At 37.1% G+C, this 22,315-nt stretch overlaps 1 protein-coding gene across 1 annotated transcript in view; it reads right to left on the bottom strand.

Annotated features, from left to right (window-relative positions):
• Positions 1 to 22,315, bottom strand: part of LOC128188824 (uncharacterized) — a 118,851-nt gene that overhangs the window by 35,611 nt on the left and 60,925 nt on the right. The window contains exons 125-177 of the mRNA XM_052860104.1: positions 22,049 to 22,267; positions 21,912 to 21,954; positions 21,600 to 21,757; positions 21,241 to 21,414; positions 20,580 to 20,789; positions 19,019 to 19,061; positions 18,750 to 18,922; positions 18,314 to 18,493; positions 17,861 to 18,067; positions 17,623 to 17,665; positions 17,365 to 17,519; positions 17,036 to 17,245; positions 16,696 to 16,923; positions 16,562 to 16,604; positions 16,305 to 16,462; positions 15,841 to 16,008; positions 15,392 to 15,604; positions 15,233 to 15,275; positions 14,923 to 15,077; positions 14,544 to 14,732; positions 14,019 to 14,231; positions 13,789 to 13,831; positions 13,538 to 13,698; positions 12,814 to 12,990; positions 11,484 to 11,693; positions 11,337 to 11,379; positions 11,018 to 11,172; positions 10,681 to 10,890; positions 10,235 to 10,462; positions 10,077 to 10,119; positions 9,791 to 9,948; positions 9,456 to 9,623; positions 8,920 to 9,132; positions 8,772 to 8,814; positions 8,285 to 8,442; positions 8,035 to 8,211; positions 6,052 to 6,264; positions 5,874 to 5,916; positions 5,501 to 5,661; positions 5,101 to 5,277; positions 4,341 to 4,562; positions 4,112 to 4,154; positions 3,757 to 3,908; positions 3,394 to 3,564; positions 2,903 to 3,115; positions 2,766 to 2,808; positions 2,358 to 2,512; positions 2,007 to 2,192; positions 1,272 to 1,490; positions 1,119 to 1,161; positions 770 to 930; positions 435 to 611; positions 95 to 316 (exon numbers count right to left, since the gene is read on the bottom strand). Of these exons, the coding sequence (XP_052716064.1) occupies positions 95 to 316; positions 435 to 611; positions 770 to 930; positions 1,119 to 1,161; positions 1,272 to 1,490; positions 2,007 to 2,192; positions 2,358 to 2,512; positions 2,766 to 2,808; positions 2,903 to 3,115; positions 3,394 to 3,564; positions 3,757 to 3,908; positions 4,112 to 4,154; positions 4,341 to 4,562; positions 5,101 to 5,277; positions 5,501 to 5,661; positions 5,874 to 5,916; positions 6,052 to 6,264; positions 8,035 to 8,211; positions 8,285 to 8,442; positions 8,772 to 8,814; positions 8,920 to 9,132; positions 9,456 to 9,623; positions 9,791 to 9,948; positions 10,077 to 10,119; positions 10,235 to 10,462; positions 10,681 to 10,890; positions 11,018 to 11,172; positions 11,337 to 11,379; positions 11,484 to 11,693; positions 12,814 to 12,990; positions 13,538 to 13,698; positions 13,789 to 13,831; positions 14,019 to 14,231; positions 14,544 to 14,732; positions 14,923 to 15,077; positions 15,233 to 15,275; positions 15,392 to 15,604; positions 15,841 to 16,008; positions 16,305 to 16,462; positions 16,562 to 16,604; positions 16,696 to 16,923; positions 17,036 to 17,245; positions 17,365 to 17,519; positions 17,623 to 17,665; positions 17,861 to 18,067; positions 18,314 to 18,493; positions 18,750 to 18,922; positions 19,019 to 19,061; positions 20,580 to 20,789; positions 21,241 to 21,414; positions 21,600 to 21,757; positions 21,912 to 21,954; positions 22,049 to 22,267 (8,013 nt within the window). The remainder of the gene's footprint in view (positions 1 to 94; positions 317 to 434; positions 612 to 769; positions 931 to 1,118; positions 1,162 to 1,271; positions 1,491 to 2,006; positions 2,193 to 2,357; positions 2,513 to 2,765; positions 2,809 to 2,902; positions 3,116 to 3,393; positions 3,565 to 3,756; positions 3,909 to 4,111; positions 4,155 to 4,340; positions 4,563 to 5,100; positions 5,278 to 5,500; positions 5,662 to 5,873; positions 5,917 to 6,051; positions 6,265 to 8,034; positions 8,212 to 8,284; positions 8,443 to 8,771; positions 8,815 to 8,919; positions 9,133 to 9,455; positions 9,624 to 9,790; positions 9,949 to 10,076; positions 10,120 to 10,234; positions 10,463 to 10,680; positions 10,891 to 11,017; positions 11,173 to 11,336; positions 11,380 to 11,483; positions 11,694 to 12,813; positions 12,991 to 13,537; positions 13,699 to 13,788; positions 13,832 to 14,018; positions 14,232 to 14,543; positions 14,733 to 14,922; positions 15,078 to 15,232; positions 15,276 to 15,391; positions 15,605 to 15,840; positions 16,009 to 16,304; positions 16,463 to 16,561; positions 16,605 to 16,695; positions 16,924 to 17,035; positions 17,246 to 17,364; positions 17,520 to 17,622; positions 17,666 to 17,860; positions 18,068 to 18,313; positions 18,494 to 18,749; positions 18,923 to 19,018; positions 19,062 to 20,579; positions 20,790 to 21,240; positions 21,415 to 21,599; positions 21,758 to 21,911; positions 21,955 to 22,048; positions 22,268 to 22,315) is intronic.

Raw genomic sequence — 22,315 nt, 5'->3', positions numbered from 1 at the left:
TTTGTAAGAGTTTTTGCATTTGAAGAAAATATATTCTTTTACACTTATCAAAGAACGGCGAGTTGTATCAGACACTGATTTGTGAGGAACCTACCCCATACATAATCCAGTAGATCAGTGGTATCCTTCAGTTTGTCTATGTTTGCATCCAATTTATATCCACAGAAGTTTAATCTAGTCTGAACCTCAATATGACGTTTGATTGGAGCAAGATATACGCAGCAAGAGAGTTGATCACATGATGAAGACACATGACAGCGGATCTCAGCAGGTTTTGCAATACTTCCTAGTGATGATGTTGGAATGTTTGGACATTCTGACCAAAAAAAAATGACATTTTGGCAAACTCTTTTATCAAAGTTAAAAAAGTGGTTAATATAAACAAAATGTCCATTTACAGATCTTACATTACATGTTTTAAATACAATGCATACCATTATTCCATCCCCCGGTGGCAGATCCATATACTGAATCTGAGAGAGTACACTGGTCTGTGGAGTGCATGAAGTGGTCCAGTCCCAACTCCAGATACAGACTGTCTGCCTGAGCCTCCGTGATGGACGCCACATCAGGGATGGACCGGGCAGCCAGCCAGTTGGTCAGAGAGAAAGCTGAGAGTAATTAAAGAAAGTATTTCTATTTTATTGACATGTAAATATTCAAAATATAGGACCAAATTTATTAATTTCATTGAATTAGTATGGTCGATTTTTTTTTTAATGAAAATAACTAAAAATGTTCAATTGTACCTGCTTTTTAAAATACATACTTGAATCTAGAAATCCCCCAGTGTAGTCACAGGTTTTGATGCTGAATTTTGTATCCTGGAAGATGTTGTAAGTCTGGTCACAAGTCCCAGGAACATAACACGCTGATACACTATGTGTAAATTGGTACTCGTTGTTTTCCTTGTCTGTAGTTATAGATATCCTGAAAATGGACAGCATGTTATTGTATATATAAGTACATTGTACAACCAAATTTGTTTGTTGTACAATGTACCGATTCTGAAAATTGACTGCAAGTCAGAATATTATAGTACATGTGTACAACCAACAAATTTTTTAAAAGCATACCCATTTCTCACAAAGACCATCCAAAAATCCAAAACATCTCACCTTGCTATTAACATTCCCTTCAACCCGACTACATAAACTGTACCTGAAATCCAATATAGAAGGATAACATTTAAAAAGAGACATTTTTTACTATTATGCAATATGTTAATTGCCAACACACTTTGACAGAGAGAGAGTAATTGAAAAACGAACCATTGAGAGCGATGTCTGTGATGTACATTCTGACTGGTACCCTCTCCACTGATATATCCATGTAGTTGGCACACTGATTGAAGTCCAGGTCCACCTCCAGGCTGCGCCCACCCAGGCGGTCGATCTCCATACAACAAGTGGTGGCTGTACAGCTGGCCGGGTTGTAACATGTGATAGCCTCCCCGCTCAAGTCTGTTAGTGTTGGCGCTGGGACGCAGTCTTCAAAATAACAGTAGATGTTTGACCATATATATCATAACAAGGACTGAAGTGGTAAAAAATCCAACATCGATAGTTGGGGATGTCCTTCCTCCTTTTTTGAAATTTCTTTGAATTTTATTTTTTACCATTTACATTTTAAAAACAAAGTGTAAGTATTGTTGTCCTCATTAATGAAAATTGGGTGAGAACCTAGTAAGTTGCAAGAACTTGTGTTCGAACCCTTTGTATATTATATATACAATAAAATATGTTCAAACCAATGAAAATACAAAAGGCAAGGATTCAAATATATGACCAATTGTACAATGATTACAAATGATAAGAGTATGAATACAAATAAACACACAAGGACTCAAATACATCTAACCAAAACCTCAAGGATCAAAATGATAAATGAACCTATATTCAAATATTCAAGAAGTTTTATTCATGGGTTTGTTGTCTTTCTTTTGACAGCCTAACACCAACAATGTTAAGTTAAGCTTCTGACTCCCTCTCCTTGTTCTGACTGACCTGATCTCCAGCCATTGACAGGCGTGGTGGAGGCATAGATTGCATCAGTAAGTCGGTTACAGGCAGGCTGCTTCATCATATTAGCTGTCCCGTGTTCTTCCATCACTCTCAATTGAAGGTGTTCCGGTAAAGGATAAAGGGTCGAGGAGAATCCTTTTGAACTGATGTAATTGTTCACTGAGAAACCTGTTTATTCATAAATAACTAAATCATTTGTGTCATTTTTTAAGATAACCAATGAATTCGAGCAAATTTTATCTTAATTATATTTTTGAAAATGTAAAAGCAAGCATATTCATGTTAAAACATGTCTGAGATATAAAGAACTAAATATTTATGACTGATAATTACTCATTTCAGCAGATCTTTCACAGTCTCTCTGGGGTAAGGCTGTGTCGTGTAAGACCGAGGCAATCACTGCACATGCTGAAGCACTTTCAAAGCACACACTGAGTTCCAAGTTCACAATGTACTTTCTCTCTGCTCGAAGCTCATGATAACTTATTCTATGTTAAAAAAGGAATGTTAATTAATAAAGTAAACTATAAAATTTCTTTTCAAGTTCAACGTAAAATTTCAAACATTATCAGATACTGATGTACAAAATACTTATGGGACCACACAATCATATTCATTTCTTTTATTTTTTAAACAGTTGACCCATAAATCTTTTTTTTTAAAATTTAGCCAATGCAGATAATAGCCAACTAAGTTATTGAATACTTAAATCTAGAATTCATTCAATAAGAAGCTACTCACTCTATGCCAAGCATGCCATTCAAGAAATATCTCAAACTTGTGCCTACAATTGAAAATATTTAAAATGAAAACATCAAATAAAAAGAAAATTTCTTTTGTTTCAAAAAGGTCAACTCCAGTTGACCAAGCAGTCCTACCTTGTGTGTAGTTGTACAGATCCACACTGATCTGGAGTTTTTCCAGGTAGACAGTCATCAGGAAAGCACAGGGATCCAGACTGACCCTGACATTGAGTGAGTGGCTAAGGAGTAAGGGGGAGAGGCAGCAGTTCACACCTGTACAGCTGTCGTCCAGGTGACAAACACTTGGTACGGAGCTGATATCAGGTAAAGTCACAGAGGAAGTACATCCTGAAAGAATAATCACAAAACTGTTTTATCAACTATTGAGAGTCTTTTAAGAATAACTGTATTAGCCTCAGTATTGCCACACTTGTACTAGCTGCTAGCACTAGATAGTGAGTTAACCCTTACAGCTCATTTGGTAATGCATTGGTTTTCAAACTAAAGAGTCTTGAGTTTAACTCTTGTTGTTGACATACTTTCTGGTTAATTTAAACTTAAAAGTAGTCCACTTTTTGAAATGATGTTGGCAGTATTGTAAAAATAAAGAAAGAAATCATACTCACCATTGGTCCATCCACTGGTTGGGGAGGCATATATCCCAGCTGTGGAATCACAGGGTGTGTCCAGCAAGTACTGCTGGCTGTCCAGTTCTGTCATCAGTTCTGCTGTCTGTGAGGGATTCAGGGGGGATGTGTATCCCCTACTTGTCATCCATGCAGAAGCAGAAAATCCACCTAGACAAAAATAGAATGTACAAATGCATGTACAGATAAACATATTTACATAACTACCGGTACACAAAAAACCATAGGAAACCATAAGTTTTGTCTTCATGGCAATCATTGACAATACCAATCTTCTGTCACAAACATTAAGCCGAGAGGACAAGTAACAAGACATTGTACAATAATTGTTCATGAACTCACTCTTGAGTCCAGTTGTCAAGTCACAGGACTCCTTCAAGAAAATGGTGTTATCAAGGATCTTCTCTTCATAACACGTGCTGCTCTCAAAACAGGTACTTATTGTGAACACCGCTATGTGAGCATGCTGGGAAGGGACGTCCACCAAGCGGGTTCTGTGGACAATGATGTCATATATATAAGCGGTAAGTGATATTTAAACATTAATACAGTTACATGCTTGACCAATCTTTTTCTTAGATTAAAACTATCCAACAAATTGAATTGTTATCAATAAAGCTGCTCTTTTGATTGATGTTTCAAATACATTGTAATACAGTAATTCTCATGATCAAAGTAATTCTTTAATAATACTCACTTCCAATTGATCACACCATGAAGGCTAAATATTTTGTCTGTATCTGTCAGAATAAACATAAAATTTCTCCTCAAACAGACAGTAAAATAGTCTATTATCACTGAATATTTTTTAAACGTTACTTTGAAAAAAATTGATGCCCATCCCACAGATATCATTAGAGAAGAAGGTGCAAAGTACAATGTCCTCAAAGGGATCCATTTGACATCAGATGGACTTTAAAACTCACCCCAATTGTAATCCATGAGATCTGTGGAGACGGCCAAGTTATCAATGGCTCCACTGAGGGTGTGGTTACATACATCCAACCCCAGGTCCACCCTGACATGTCTCATGACCTCCGTCACATACACACAGCACGACATGTAGTCACAGCCAGACCTCAGGTGACACCGCACTTTGTTTGGGTCAGTAATACTTCCCAGGGAACTGATAGGAATCGATGGGCAATCTTACAAAGAAAACTCATTCTATTAAAAGATCCTGAATTCCATATCTTTAACAACTTCACCATTTGTCAATACAGATTGCTTTTATTTGTAATTACTGATTAATTATTTAAATTTGTGGGGGCCAATTCTGGTGGATTATGGGTTGTTTGCCTATTCGTGGGGGTTGTAATTTGTGGATGCTCTGGTTTTCAGAAAGATAGCTCTTTCTAAATTTAATTTTGTCAAGGATATAAATTCATGGTGGAAGACTAACCAAGAATACCACAAAAATTGAGCCACCATGAATTGTTATGATTCTACAGTAATTCTATAGAAGCACATATTTTCACTGGATAAAAATTTCGTCATTTTTAAACCAAATAAAATTTCGTTGGCATTTAATTTTGTTATGTCGAAATCTCTTTGTATTCATTAATACTAGGGTTAAAAACTCATCATAGATTTAATTTCGTTGATTTATACTGGCAACGAAAATAACAAAATTAAATTCTCAATGAATATTTCTGCTTCTACAGTATATACAATCACAATTTTTACCATTTTTCCATCCTCCAGAGGCAGATCCATATGTAGAATCTGAGAGAGTACACTGGTCTGTGGAGTGCATGAAGTGGTCCAGTCCCAACTCCAGATACAGACTGTCTGCCTGAGCCTCTGTGATGGAGGCCACATTAGGGATGGACCGGGCAGCCAGCCAGTTGGTCAGTGAGAAAGCTATTAATATGCCATTAATCAGCAAGTATGTTCAAGAAAATTTAAGTCAAAGGTTTAGTGGTTAATTTTCACTAGAAAACAGGATGAAATAATATACTTACAGCTAATTTAAAAGCAGTTTGAGTATTCTCAAATACATGTAATTTGCATGACTGTAATATTTTAATTCGTTTTCACAGTAAAAAAAAAATGGAAATCAATTACCCTGATGACAATTTCTTACATGAATTTAAGAATCCTTCATTATGTGTACAGGTCTTTATGTCAAACTCAGTCTGTTGTAACATAACATAGGTTTGTTCACAAGATCCCATCTCATAACATGCCTGCATTTCAAAGTCTATTATTATTTTCTTCTGCCCTTCATTTCTTGTGATGTTGTACCTGTTAGAATAAGAAACATTTGTATATGAAGAAATCATGATGCAAACTTTTTTTTTAATCTGTGAATGGGTGGGTAATTTGAATCATAACTGAGAATCAGCACGATAATATCAAATGTCAAATATTAATCATACAGTCTTTATTGACCTTGTAATACAAACAATGATTTTCAATAAAATATGTGGCGGAGGTAGCGGCAGTGCATATCTTACTTGAGCTTGAACATTCCCTTCAAGGAAGCCGTGTGTTCTGTGCCTACAAATCAAATGGGTACATATCACAGTTGTTGCTGGAAACGACAGAGATCTTCATTTTGTCCAAATATAAGTAGTCACCAAATAGGTGTACTTATTATAAGACACAAAGGGAACACAGCAGAACGGCCCTTACCATACTGGAATCCTGTGAGGTACTGTTTGATGGGTATCCTGTCTATAGTGATGTCCAGGTAGTTCCCACAGGGACTGTAATCCAGGGACACCTCCATCAGACGTCCCCCAAACCGCTCAATCTCCAGACAGCAGGACACGGCCGTGCAGGAGCTCGGGTTGTGACAGCTGATGCCTGCCGGTAGACTCACCAAGTCTGTCCTGTTTAAGCACTCTGTAAACCAATCAAAATACAAAATAAAATATGAAACAAATGCAAAACACTTTGCCAGTTCATATTAATATTTGAACATATCTGAACACAACATTGATTTCTATGGATAAATTCAAAACTTGGCCAATTAGAAAACAGACTTTGAAAGAAACAAGAGGCCAATTGGCCTTAACGGTCACCTGAGTAGCATATATCCAATACACAAACTTGTCATGGAGTCTCATATATGCATCTAATTAATTAGGTTTCATACTGGAGTAGAAAAATTATAAATTTGTAATGACAACCACATTTAATTCAAAAAGAACTGTGAAACCTATAATTTTGGTGAAAAACTAAAAGATCTGGTCTACAAAATAATGAATTTAGTTTTCCTTTCAGGTATGTGGGAGTAAAGAAGATAATTTTTTAACATTATATGCATTAACATCTATACATCCATTTTGGCCCTGCCCTAGAGTCAAAACCCATACCCCAGGGGACATGAAAATTAAAATTTCAGTAGAGGACTTCCTGGTAAACATAATTATTAGTCGTTTTTTTTTTATACAGATGTGTGAGAATAGAGAAGAAGATTTTTAAACATTATATGCATTTACACTTTATTGCCATATTGCCCCCCCCCCCCCCACCCATGTCCTGAACCCCTGACCCAGGGGCCATGAATTTCACAATTTAGGTAAAGGAGATTGTGGATATCATAACCATGTATTCAGTTTTTTGCCCACATGTGTGGGAGTAGAGAAGAAGATTTTCTTAGATTTAATACATTTTTACTATTTGGCCATATTGGCCCCACCCTAGAGCATGAACACCTAACAAAGGTGTCATGAATTTCACAATTTTAGTAGAGAGCCTCATGGACATCATAATCATGCATTTAGTTTTTAACAAATATACATAAGAGTAGAGAAGAAGATTTTCTAAGATTTAGTACATTTTTACTATTTGGCCATATCGGCCCCACCCTAGAGCCTGAACCCCTGACCGAAGGGTCGTGAATTTCACAATTAAGGTAGAGGGCTTCATGGACATCATAAACATGCATTTAGTTTTTAACAAATATATATGGGAGTAGAGAAGAAGATTTTCTAAGATTTAATATATTTTTACTATTTGGCCATATTGGCCCCACCCTAGAGCCTGAACCCCTGACCCAGGGGTCATGAATTTCACAATTTAGGTAGAGGGCTTCATGGACATCATAATCATGCATTTAGTATTTAACAAATATATATGAGAGTAGAGAAGAAGATTTTCTAAGATTATAATACATTTTTACTATATGGCCATATTGGCCCCACCCTAGAGCCAGAACCCCTGACCCAGGGGCCATAAATTTCACAATTTTGGTAGAGGGCCTCATGGACATCATAACCATGCATTCAGTTTTTTCCTCACATGTGTGGAAGTAGAGAAGAAGATTTTTGAAAATTTGGCTTTTTTTGCATATTTGGCCCCGCCCTTGGCACCCCAGGGGTGGTAGAGCCATAAATTTCATAATTTAGATTCTTCTTACCATAGAGATGCTTCACACCAAAAATGGTAACGATTGGCCTGGTAGTTTCCAAGAAGAAGTTAAAAATGTAAAATTGTTAACGCACGACGCACGGCGCACGACGCACAACGCACGACGACGGACGAAGACCAATTGACTCAGGTGACCTAAAAAGTGTGAGGAAAACTGCCTATATCCGAAGGGCAAAATTTGAATTGAAGATTTCAACCTTGTAGCAGGAAGTTAGACCAAAACAAAGTCAAAAGCCTTACGTGTACTCCAGCCACTGACATCATTGTATCTTAGATCTGTAGACCTGCTGCAGGGAGTGTCTTTCAACATGTTAGCTATCCCATGATCCTCTAGAACCAGGCTTTGCAGGTAGTCAGGTAATGGATTAGGGCTGCCACTCACCCCTTGTTCACTTAACCATGTTGCCAGAGAAAATCCTACGAATGAAGATTTTGTATAAATTGTAAGTGTTGTACCCTTTAATAATAAATTTGCTGTTATATCATCTACCTCCTAGTCCTGCTGTCCAATCGCATGTTGTCTTCTGAAGCTTGGTGTCCTTCAGCACTGACACAGATATGGTGCAAGCTGACCCACTTTCAAGGCAGACTTGAAGGTCAAGGCTGACTAGATACTCATTCTGAGATTCCAAGTTGTCAAGTGTCAAACTGAAAAACATGGCAGATGAAGCATATCAATCAGTATTCTTCAACATGAAAAATTCATGTAATCAGATACTGTAAATTCCTTATTTCATGCGAGTACTTAATTCTGTGATTCTGCTGGTTTGAATTAAATTGCGAGAATATAATCAATCACCAATTTTTGTTATAATTTCCTATAGTTCAAAACTGTCTGAAAAATAAAAGCAATATTTTAAAATCCCTAGGGTTGCTTCTCAGGATTTAACACATAAATTAATTCCTCTCGTTTAATTAGGAATCTAATTAGAACAGAAAAATTAACCTTCTAAAATATATATGTAATTCCAACTTACATCATTCTGATCATCCCCATTAGCTGATATGTGACAGCAGTGCCTGAAAAAAACCCTCTTTATTCTGATTTTTTTCTAATAATTATGAGATGAACATTTTCTCTGTATATGATAAGAATGACAAGTAACTAATACAAGTTTAACTTACCAAAGTTGTAGGTGAGAAGGTCCACTTCAACTTGGTACCTCTCCATCTGTAGGGTCATGGTGAAGGCACAGGGGTCAAGGGTCAGTTTGACATGGAGGTTCCTGGTGATGTCACTGACCCGGATACAGCAGTCTACAGCCATACATGAGCTGTCCAGGTGACAGGCCAGGGGGTGGGTGGTCAGGGTGGGCACTCCCTCTGCAGCAGTGCAAGCTGAAGAAAAGTAAACAGTGTAATCCCTCAGTATGTAATGTACATGTCATTTGCATGTTCTGCAGAATTTCAAGAAATCTGGGAGAATAAAAAAAAGGATCTACATATTTCCTTCATTTAAATTTGTAAAATATCAATCACTTATACACCTGTAAAAAAGTGAACTTAAATCAAAGTTTATCTACAAACTGGACAGGTAGAAAAAACAATTGAAAAAAGTGTATAAAACTTGACATGATTTTATGATAGTACCAAAATATAAAGCAATAAACACTTGTGCAAAGATTTATTCAGATAGGAGTTTTGATGGTTCAAAGTCTTACTGTTGTTCCACCCATCTGTAGAGCCCGAGTATATCCCTGTGGTGGCATCACAAGAGGGCTCCACCAGATACCGCCCCATCTTCATGTACAGCATCAGTTCAGCCGTCTCCGACTCAGTTAGAGGGGACGTGTAGCCATTATTTGTCTTCCAGCTGGAGAAGGAAAAGCCTGGAAAAAGAATTTCAAAATATCATATTTACTGGAAAAATTCGTCCCCATTTCCCCCTTTACTTTTTCTTGTATAAATAGATCTATCAAATTTATGCAAGAGAGTTGTTCTAACATTTCATTAACAGAAATTCATTCTATAAAATAACAAAGATTCAGTGACTGACCAGGGACAGCGAATCCCTCGGACCAGCTACAGGGCTGTTTGGGGAGCACCATTTTGTTCAGAATGACATAGGTGGCATCACAGGTGCTTTCTGTGCACACGCTGACATTCAGAGACACCAGGTAGGCACGGTCATCTGTCAGGTCCTCTAGGCTATAGCTGATCAATGTTAAAAACAATTTAATTAATTCTCGAGTGATTAATTTCATACACTCTGGCAATTTCTAGATAACAATGCATGGTTTTCAAAATATAATCATCTTATAAGAAATATGATGAAAACATACCTTATACGCAATAAACCAGTCATGAAGAAATTGTCTGTTGTACCTTAAAATATAAAAAAGAAAGTGGCAGACGAACAAAGGTTTCAAACACTTTATAATGCACAACTTATATGACAACTCTATAATTGTTAGTTAACTACCAAAATCACTTTACTTACCAAATGTGTATCTGTCGAGTGACTGGTTGAAGTAGAAGTTGTCTATGCCCACCCTCAGCAGGTAGTTACAGGGGTCAATGTGGAGGTAGACGTTAAAGGACCGAGAAAGGGGCTCCACCTCCACACAGCAGTCCACGGCGGTACACAGGGATGGCAGGTAACAGGTCACCTTGTCAGCCGTGGTGGTGCTCATGTGGTGACTGGCAAAGTCAACTGACAGCTGGCATACTAAAAGATAGGATCCGAAAATGATATGCCTGTTACATGTATTTAGTTTTTGTAGCACTGTTTTTAAGATGGAAAAAAAAAACTTTAAGGTATTCTAAGAGAACCCTAACATTACTGTTTTAAGATAAAAATACTGATTTCCATGAGAGAGAAATTCATGCTAATAAATCTTAATATTTTTGAACACAATTACATTTACAAACAGGTAAAATTCTTACCCTGGGAGTAGGCAGTGGAGTTGGTATTGAATCCAATGTTGTTGGCTCCACTCTTGGAGTCCACATACAGTCCTGATCCCCTGGCACAGGCAGAGGGGGTCAGGTACTGAGCCATCCCTAGCTCTTCGAACAACTCCGACTGTGCCCAAGATGGGAGGGGGTCTGCTGGGATTAAACCTTTGCCAGTCTTCCATGCATTCAGAGAGAAATCTGTCACAATTATAAATGTGCAAATAAAATTGAAGTTTTTACTAGACATTGCATATCCCCTGCAACATATATCAAGTCAGTATTCACTTCTTCTTTAATGTACAAATACAATTAATAAAGTAATCACCTGGTGTGCTATCCCAGGAACAGAGGACCTTTGGTAGCAGTGTGTCCTCCAGTATTTTGAAGCTTAAAAGACAGGCTCCTGAGGACTCGAAGCAGAAACTCATGTTCATATTCACAAGATACTTTCTTTCTCCATACATGTCCTTCACAGAGTAGCTGAATAATAAATGTTGTACAGTTATAGGAAAATAATTTCGCAAAAAAAAAAAAATTCAAATGGTAATGCAGAATGTCAGATACTATGTACTTGAAATATTCACAAACATTCTCTTAGACACATCAAATGGACGTTAATGGTCCAAAAAAAAATATCTACATACTCAAGTCTTGCGACTCCATTTAACCAGTGGTGCTCTTGTTTTCCTGTAAATAAATGTAAAATCCATTAGAACTTAGAGACTAAAAACTGTAATTTCAAGAATTCTAAACAATATTGCAATAATTTCATTCAAGCCTGTTACACTGACCCCAGCTGTATCCTGTGAGGGGGATCTCCCTTTTCATGCGCTCTATACTGACAGTGAGGAGAAAGTTACAGGGGTCTAAAGTGACTGAGGTTCTAAAGGACCTCTCTAGGAATGCGAGCTCTGTACAGCACTCCACAGAGGTGCAGTCAGCCTTGAGGTGACACACACTGTCTGTGATGGTAGGCAGCACAGGCACACTGCTCACACAGGCTATAATCAGAACAAGAATGGGACATCTTTACAGGTGTGCATTTACAAATCTTTAACAATTACGAATTTGTAACCATGAAGTATATTTAAAATTTGATCAACAGTTTATTATCAACAAACTTGAAAAAGATTATTAAAAAGATAGATGAGCTTCTGGCGGTGCCAGACATCACATCGAAAGACAACTCGCCGAATGCGACAACTCATCGAAAGTCAACTAATCGAAAAGAAAACTCACCGACGCGACATGTCAACGAAAGACATCTCGTGGATGACGACAACTCATCGATATAAATTGAAATAAAAATATAAATGTTTGAACACTTTCAGGTTATTGTCTTCATTTTATTCTTAGTCACGATATGTCTGAGGGAGGAAGCGATTTTACATTCATTCCTTCGCAAAGGAATAAAAACAAATAATGTGACAAATGTGATCGGAAAAATGAAAAAAAAATAGTTATTGGAAAAAACAAAAAGATTTATTCGATCGTTTCAACATTCGGAGAACGAGTCGTGAATGACAATTATTTACCATACCTTGAAGGGCTAGCACACAATATAAGGTATTAATTTAAATGTAAATCAGTGCGAATACAATTAAAATTTCTGATACCTATTAGTTATTGTTTTTTACTTTTCAATTTTAGTGTCTACTTTTTCACTTTCACTTTCAATTTTGATAAGTTTCGATGAGTTTCGATGAGTATCGATGTATTGTCATATCCATGAGATGTCTATTCCATGACTTGTCGTATCCATGAGCTGTCCATTCGGTGAGTTGTCGCATCGATGAATTTTTTCGATGAGTTGTCTTTCAATGAGATGTCATAATACTGTATGTATATTTGACCTTTTATGTACATAAAGAGATTATGAGCCATATTTTGCATATCTGTGACATTTTTGCACACAAGTAACTCTTGTAAATAGAACATACTTTAATTGTGAGCTGAATTTTCTTAAGTATTTATCGATGTCATGCTTGCAAGTTTGTACCAAATTTCATTGTCAATAAAACACCAATGTTTTTTAAGAAGAATAGTTTTTTTTTTAAAAGAATACAAAATTCATGCAGAATTCTTATTTTTTTGAACCAGTGTATATATACAGACACTGACCTCTGGTCCATCCATTCACCGTCCCATTGTAGATTCTGTCAGAGGAGGAACACTGGTCGGCGGCCGTCATGAAGTGATCCAGACCCAGCTCCATGAACAATTCATCAGCCTGGGCCTCTGTGATGTCGTTCACACTGGCTATGGATCTACTCGTCCTCCATGAAGTCAGGGAAAAGCCTACCAATGATATAGAGAAAACAGTCAGGGAAAAGCCTACCAATCATATAGAGAAAACAGTCAGGGAAAAGCCTACCAATCATATAGAGAAAACAGCCAGGGAAAAGCCTACCAATCATATAGAGAAAACAGTCAGGGAAAAGCCTACCAATCATATAGAGAAAACAGTCAGGGAAAAGCCTACCAATCATATAGAGAAAACAGTCAGGGAAAAGCCTACCAATCATATAGAGAAAACAGTCAGGGAAAAGCCTACCAATCATATAGAGAAAACAGTTAGGGAAAAGCCTACCAATTATATAGAGAAAACAGTCAGGGAAAAGCCTACCAATTATATAGAGAAAACAGCCAGGGAAAAGCCTACCAATCATATAGAGAAAACAGTCAGGGAAAAGCCTACCAATCATATAGAGAAAACAGTCAGGGAAAAGCCTACCAATCATATAGAGAAAACAGTAATAATACAAATTTAAAGCATTTATTATTACCTCAAGACAGAATTCTTTTTATGAAATCATTTCAACATAAATTTACCACATTAACTCACCAGGATCCAAAAAGTCATATTTAAAGCTGCATGTTTCCATGTTAAATTCAGTGCTACTAAATATGGTGAATGTCTCATCACAAGAGTCTGCCTCGTAACACACGGCAAATTTCAGGTCAAAGAGATACTTCTTGTTAATGTTATCCTCTGTGATGTTGTATCTGTAAAATCATTGGGATTAATATGGTGAATTCTCATTAAATAAGTTCTTACTAGATATTGAAATTGAAATTAGAACAAGTAGTACTCACTGCATCTCAAACATTCCTTTCAATGAAGTCTTTTGCAGCACACCTATAAAACAAATTTAAATCTTAGACAAAAGAAATATTAATTAGGCATTAAAAACCTAAAACTTCAAAACAAATCTGTAACTCAAAATCAAAGAAAACATGCTTAACTCTTGACTGAATTTATAGATATTTTTATATAAAATTTATCCTATTGGCCAAAAGATGGGTACAAAAGTAAGTGATCTTACCATACTTGAAGTCAGTCAGAAGGTATGAGGTGGTGATCTTTTCCACAGTGATGTCTAGATAGTTCCCACACTGGTTGAAGTCCAGTGCTACCTCCAGTGATCGCTTGTTGAATCGGGCCACCTCCACACAACACCTGACGCTAGTACAGGTATCCTCCAGGTAACAGGTGATGTCACCTGTCAGAAAGGGCAGGGTCGGCAGGGATGGACAATCTACAAAACATTATACGTCACAGACCTGTACCTTGAATATCAGTGGCACTACATATAATATGGGCAACAGAGACAGATATTGACTTGGATGAGAATTAAACCCTGATGTTATGACTTTTTAAATCTGTACTAAACAATCTAAACCAACTTGCTAGTAATACTAGACTTAAAGAAAAGCCATATATCATATACTGTACGCATTATATACTTTCCTGTTTGACATGTCCTAACTGGCGATACCACACTCCTTTTTTTCCCATTATACCCATGTTACTTATACAATAGTGATATAAATCAAGGTGCCCCACTTACTGACATTCCAGCCATCAACAGTAGTGTTTGTGGAAGTGTATTTAGCATCAGTTGTTCTACTGCACTGCACCTCTTTCATCATGTTTGCTATCCCATGATCCTCTAGCAGCAGACTCTGCAGATGGTCAGGTAGTGGGTTAGTTGTGTTGTCCACATTCAGATCAGTCAACCATTTAGCCAATGACATGCCTTGAAATATATCAGCACCACATAGTTTGTTTATTTTTGTAATAATCACATTATCCCAAACAATTAATATAATAATTCCAATTTTGCATTTTGAATATTCTCTCTATCTTGTTACCAAAATTCTTCACATTCTTTGTGTTTCTTTTAAATGAAAGTACATTCATCTGAAATTTTAAAAAGGTTAATATACCTTGGAGACCAGCTGACCAGTCACATGACCTCTTTGGTAACTTGGTGTTACTCAGAACTGAGACGTTGACATCGCAGGAGTAGATATCAAAACAGATGCTGACATCCAAATCCAGCAGGAAGTTGTTCTGTGACCTCAGGTCATCTAATCTCAGACTACAATGAATGAACAATATTATCAATATAGATTTTGAATAAGATTTATTGATAAGTAAACTGCAGATGCACAGTCATATTACACATATTGAGGGTATAATATTCAAATGTAAAAATTTTAAGTTGAGGGATGTTTAATTCCTCCACTTACTTACCTAACTTTCAAGAACCCCATCAAAGAGTATTCTCTCACTGTGCCTTTTAAGATGAACAACAATCCCAAAATAAGTTTCAATGAAATTAAATTATTTCAATATAAATACATATTATTACAATCAATTACTTTAAATCACTCTCAAAACTTGTAGATGTACCTTTGGTATAGGTGATCAAATCCAGTTTGATGTCAAATCTCTCCAGTGACACTGTCAGCAGTTGGGAACATGGATCCAGTGTAACCTTGACATTGAGATTCCTGCTGATCCGGTTGACCTGGATACAACAGTCCACACCTGTACAGGTGGGGTCCAGGTAACACACCACTGAGCTGTCTGTCAGATTGGTCAGTGACACAGGAGAGAAGCAGCCTGTACAAGAAACAATGGTAGAGACTGGTGGTTGAAATCTTATCTAAACTATTTCAGATTTAAATCAAACCTGAGCTGTGGTTCTATTTCTCCCTTAAAACTATTACAATACAAAAATGCATCTTTTAATTGCCATACATTTTTCCCAACATAATGATACATGTAGTAACCTGATGATTATCAAGGAGTCTGCACAAAAAGAAATTCTATGCCATCTATAATTGCATATAGTTTACCTTTGACCCATCCATCTTTTGAGTTTTTGAACCTTCCTGAAGTAGGGCTACATTGGTCTTTCACCATGTAAGAACCCCCACCAATCGTCTTTATGAGTTCTGCTGTCTGCGAGTCTGACAGAGGACTGCTGTACCCATTGATGGCCATCCAGTCAGACGCATTGAAACCTGCTCAACAAATTAAAACTACGAGTGACATACAGTAAACAGCAAACTACAGTAGAAATTTAAACCATTCAAATATAGCTATATTACGCACCACTGTTGGTATAGACCTCGTAAGTTGTCAAAACTTGTGTCCTACCCATTTGTATATGTATCATATATATATACAATAAAATATGTTCAAATCACCACTGTTCAGAGCTTGTCAATAAAAGAGAAGCTAAAAGCCTTAGAAAACCTTTGGCTGGCCCTGCACTACACTTTGGGTATAGTTTTCTGCATAAAAGTATGTTAATTACTTGTGTCAATGTATCCCGAGTTCCAGGAACAAGGTTGTTTTGGAAGGAGCATGTCTTTGAGGATGGTGTAGTTAGCTTCACAGCCACTCTCTGTACAAACACTTAGCTTCAGATCCACCAGGTACATTCTCTCATCAACCAAGTTGTTAATTGTGTACCTGTAGTAATGAAAGGTTCAGAAGTTACAAATCAGAGGGCTGTAATTTTGGTTATATAATTCTTCCTATTTAAATCCTTATGGAAGGTCATGGTCTTACCTCATTTGCAAGATTCCTGCCATTGAAAATACTTCTTCTTCTCCTGTTTCAGACAAATATTAATATGTTAAAATAATGTTTGAACAAATGACAAAACATTTTTTAGAAGTGCAATGTTAAAAGGAAAGCTTTACCAAATGTGTATCTGTCGAGGGACTGGTTGAAGTAGAAGTTGTCTATGCCCACCCTCAGCAGGTAGTTACAGGGGTCAATGTGGAGGTAGACGTTAAAGGAGCGAGAGAGGGGCTCCACCTCCACACAGCAGTCCATGGCGGTACACAGGGAGGGCAGGTAACAAGTCACCTTGTCAGCCGTGGTGGTGCTCATATGGTGACCGGCAAAGTCCACTGAAAGCTGACATACTGCAAGAAGAGATGTAGATAAATATAACAGGGTAGCTGAAATGCAAAGAATTGTATAGTTTATACTGTCTCCTAAGAGATCTTTGTTTCAAAGGTTTTAAATTTATCTTACTCTGTGAGTATGAAGCAGCGTCTGTGTTGAAGCCAATGTTGACCCCTGAGACACTGGAGCTTGTGTACAGTCCTGTTCCCCTAACACACTGTGTGCTGTACACATACTGGGCAATGTCTAGCTCCTCAAACAACAGTAACTCTGGCCACCCAGTCATTGAAGCACCTGCTGGGACACCATTACTGGATCTCCAGTTACTCAGGGAGAAACCTGCAAAACCATGTCACCAATATAAATGATAACAAAAATTGCTTTGGATCTAACTTGCAATAAAACCATATTCTGTACTTATTTTAATTTCTCATGGATGACAATGTAGTATATTGGACCTTGTTGTGAATTCCAGCTGCATGAGGTTTTAGGGAGGAGTGTGTCACTGAACACGTCAATGGTTTTGAAACATGCCACAGAAGACTCAAAACAGAAACTCAAGTTCATGTTGACCAGGTACAGCCTCTCTCCATACATGTCATCCACAGTGAAGCTAAGTAAAATAAATCAAAATAAATACCCAAACATCATTCAAGTCTTTCATGAAGTAAGAAATCGGTTGGAATCATCTTCTGCACCGTAGTCATGTTACTTACTCTATTCTGATAATTCCTGCAAGCCAGAAATGCTCCTGCATACCTGCATAAGAATATGAAACTCTAAATGTACAGTTGCTCATGTGTGTACAGTTTATAAAATGTGTATGGCATTATGTGAGCTAGTGTTTATATTGATGTTACCCCTTGATGGCCCATAAAAATTGGTAAATAAAATGAAAAGAGTTCAGATTGAAAAATTAAATATTCTGGATGCCAACAGATCGTGAGTACAAACCCCAGTGATAGCCAGCCAGTGAGATGTTCCTGCTGTAGGTTTCGATGCCCACCACCATCACAAAGTTACAGGGGTCGATGTGTAAGAAGGTGTGGAAGGACCGCTGGAGGAAGCTGACCTCCGTACAGCACTCGGAGAAAGTACACTCTGAAGTCAGGTGACACACACTGCCCGATACATTGCCAGTGTTCACAGTCCTGCTGCACACTGTGCACAAAACAAATATCTTCTTACATTTGGTTTTTACAACAGTTTCACTATGAAATAGATGCATTTTTCATTGTTCTTTGGAATGAATGCATTTCTTTTGTGCATGTCAACCACACATTAAAAATATTCTTCAAGCAGTATAAAACTGGAAAATGAGAATGATATGCTTTCTAAGGTAAATGCCTTATCACATTAAGAGATAGGCTATAAATAACATTGACACTTTAGCGTTTGATGACTCACATGAAGTCCACCCTTCCACAGCCCCAGTGTATACTCCCTTTGACGGGTCACAGGGTGGGGTCTGTAGGTACTGGGCCACAGACAGTTCGTCCAACAGCTGGTAGATCAGGTGCTTGTGTTGCGGCAGTTGTGATTGGTCACTCAGTCCATTGGAGGACAGCCAGGTAGACAGGGAAAACCCTGAAAGTCAAAACCAGGTGCTTTGTGGAAGGTTGATCATAAAATAATTTATTATCTTCTGAATGATTTTCACTTTTGATGCATAATTTTAAAGCATTTCACTCATATCAAAATGCTATAGATTTATGAACTTTAAGATTATTCTTAGAATCTTGAATATGAAAAAACTACAGTGTGTATCAACAATATTTCATCTACCTTACACAAATTTGGCACTATGTTAAGGCAATAAAATCACTGACAATTGAGATCTTACCTGTATGCTTGAAGTTGGCCTTCCAGACACAGTCTGTTTTGGGGAGGATTGATCTGTTGAACACTGTGTAGGACTCAGAGGAGTCACACTGTGGGTCTGAACTCTCAAAACAGGACTGGATAGTCAGGGTAATTAGATAGGAGCTCTCCTTCAGAAGGTCATCTAAGGTGTAGCTGTAAAGGTTAATCAATAATGGTTAGTACAAAATACAGAACATAGAAATTTGATAAAGTGATTTCAGTGGAGTAGACATGCCATTGAATACTCACTCTACTCTGTATATTCCAAACAGCCATAAATGTTGTTCCACACCTAAAATTCAAAATTCATTTGATTCATAATTATGCATCAAACTTTCTAAATTCGACAGACAATTAGTGCTGAAACGAATGTTCGAATATTCGCGAATGAATAGTTAATTTCTAATATTCGAATGTATATTTAGCATTCGAATATTCGATCACATGTTAAACACCCATATCAAGTACTGTAAACTATGCAGATCGTGTATTTCATTTTACTCGGAACGAAAGTAAAGATAAAGCAATCTATGACTGCCATGCTTGGTAAAGTCTATTACTTAACCCAGTAATAGACTTTTCCGCCTTGCTTGTTTACCTTGAAAGTAAAAGCAGGGTTTACATCGAACGGAGACAAACATTCTGGATTTTTCAATTCATGTCAGACGCTGAAGAAAAAATTGCTTAACTGTTTGAACGAGTCTGGGCTACGGAGAGTTAATATCGAAAGTTTTTTTAAAAGATACCTCTATATAATTTGTTTTTTTTTAAATAAACAGAACATTTCCGGAGTTATGAGCGTTATAAGTTTTCTTTTTAATACTACCGGGTATATATCAAACATGGCGGAAATATTTGGACTGACTTACGAAGTTACGTATCGGTCTCATACAGGAGTCAGGACTGCAGTATATTATTAAAGAAGTAATAAATCTTTTGATTGTAGTTGATGGAAATTAAAAAAAATATCAGTATATTATTATTTGCATAAATATTAAATGCGCACCCAATTCAATGGATACTCATGTGTGGTAGATCGGGATTTTGTTTCTATTTGTTATTATTTGCATTCCGATCCCGATGTGATTTATTCTATTACTTTGGTAACGCCCACTTTATACGATAGCCAATCACTTTAATGACATTTGTCTATTGTTCTGTCCCATATATAAACCCATGTAAGTCCTTATTTGACGAAGGAGACGGCTGGTTTCGCTAGCTACTTTTCTCCAAGCAGAGAGGGGGAGGGAGACAGCTGGTTTCGCTAGCTACTTTTCTCCTGAGTCCCGACCCGTCTCGTCTGTCTATTTGAGGTCCCTGTTAAAGTTAGGTTTTAGGGTTGGGGGATTTAAGTATTTGCTATTGACTTGTGTTCTTATTTTGTTATAATAAATTTATAAAGGGTTGTTAATCTTGGTTTTCATTTACTTTGAGTTCTGGTTTATCTATAGTGAGAGTAAAGTCGTTTTCATACCTTATTTATAATTTAGTTAAGTTTAATTCTTATTGTAGAGGTCAAATTCAGTCTCAAAACAAAAATAAACACAACGCGAAGTACTGATAAAAACCTATACGGCACTGACCTGCTACACATGCATTAAGTGTCAACTTCGAATGACATGTTTAAGCAGTCAACACATACACCCACTTAGTAATACAAACTATCATGTATGCTTAATACATTGTCTATGACGTCTACGAATATTAGAACACGAATCGAATAGCACTCACGAATATTCGAATACTGATTTATGGTATTCGTTTCAGCACTACAGACAATATCTGTCAAAAAAGTCTAAAATTATCTTACCCCACTGGAAGTCGACCAGAGTGTGATTATAGAAGAGCTGCTCTATCTGTATGCTGAGACTGGTGGTGCACGAGTCAATGTTGATGTATACCTCAAAGGTTCTCTGTAGTGTGAGAGACGTGGCACAGCACTGGGCTCCCGTACAGGAGGCCAGAAGGTTACAGCTCAGGTCAGAGGTCAAGGTCAACAAGCTCACATTCTTTGAACAATCTAGAAATGCCAAAAATGATATTTAAATAAATGCAATCAATATATCGATACTGTTTCATTAAACCAACACCCTGGTTTTAAACTTACATGAACTTTACAAGGAAATTAAAACTTAATTAGTCTAGATAAACATCAATTATCACTACATGTACTTTTCAAAGGAAAAATACTAAATCATTCCTAACTAAACCAACATGAATTGTATTCCCTCTAAAACCAATAAAACTATAAACTTTAATTATTTTACAACGATTAATAAACAAGTTCTACAACTTATATCAATATCTCTCATTGGCATATGAAACCAGTGAAGTTTAACACTCTCATGCTAGAAATTAAGCTATTTACACTAATCCCCATTAAACATCTTTATGTAAGGTAAAATAAACTAAACAATGGCATGAAAAACCCCAATGTTGCTCACCCTGCTGGTCTGACTCTGCTGACTTACCATTGGTCCAGTCATTCACAGCTCCAGCGTACACTCCATCAGACATGTTACAGCTTGGTTCCTTGAGGTAGCCCGCGATTCCTGTCTCATCCATCAGACGCAGCAGGTAGTTATTGGGAATGTCTCCAACTGCTTGGAGGGACTTCTCCATCCTCCACTGGGCCAGGGAAAAATCTGTGGATAAATCCCATAAATTCATATGAAAGGTTTCATATAGTTAAGCACAATTTACAATACCTACCAAAGTAAGGATACTAAACTATATTTCTAAAGTGAAATGGTTTTGCTGCACAGTGCATCCTCATAGGTTAAATTTTTTAAAAGTATCAATGGCTATGCAAACTTAAACTATTTTTTACTTGTGATGAGATAGTCCATGGACCAATCACAGATTGGCTTGGACAGCAGCGAGTTGGTGAGGACCATGTGGTTGACTGCACAGTCAGCTTCGTAGCACTGACTGATGTTCAGACTCAGCAGGTACTGTCTGGAGTTATACAGGTTGTCCAGGGTAAAGCTATGCAAGAAAGATCAATAACTCATACAGTTTATTTATTAAAAAATTGTAATTCATATTTATACACACCATTACTGAAGATCAGGTATCATACTAGTTTATAATAGAAACTTGAAATTTGTCTTTTACAAAAAAATTCAAATAAGATTTCTACCTTATCACATACACTCCATACAGGTCTACTTTTTCAAGCTCTCCTGTAACAAAAGATGTCAAAAATTGAAAAAGGCTTTTTTCTTCAAATGCTTTCTAGTAACTATGCATTATTAAAGATGAAGAAATCAAACAAACCCCAAGTGTAATTCAACAGAGAAATGTCCCTGGTCATCTTTTCTATTTTCAGCCTCAGATTGAATTGACATGGATCCATGGAGGCTTGGACCTGTATGTGTGACCTTGTCACTGTGTCCTCCATGCAGCAGGTCAAGGTCGTACAGTTAGAGGACAGCTGACAGTTGATGTTGTCCGAGACAACAAACTGACTCAGTCCTGTGGCTGAAGATCCACAATCTGAAACACATTTATTACATTTATTTTGATCATTTAAAAAAAAATAAT

This window comes from Crassostrea angulata, chromosome 6 (genome assembly GCF_025612915.1).
Source record: "Crassostrea angulata isolate pt1a10 chromosome 6, ASM2561291v2, whole genome shotgun sequence".
Taxonomy (NCBI): domain Eukaryota; kingdom Metazoa; phylum Mollusca; class Bivalvia; order Ostreida; family Ostreidae; genus Magallana; species Magallana angulata.
Note: the sequence above shows the minus strand (reverse complement) of the source record. Positions and strands in the feature narration are given on the sequence as shown.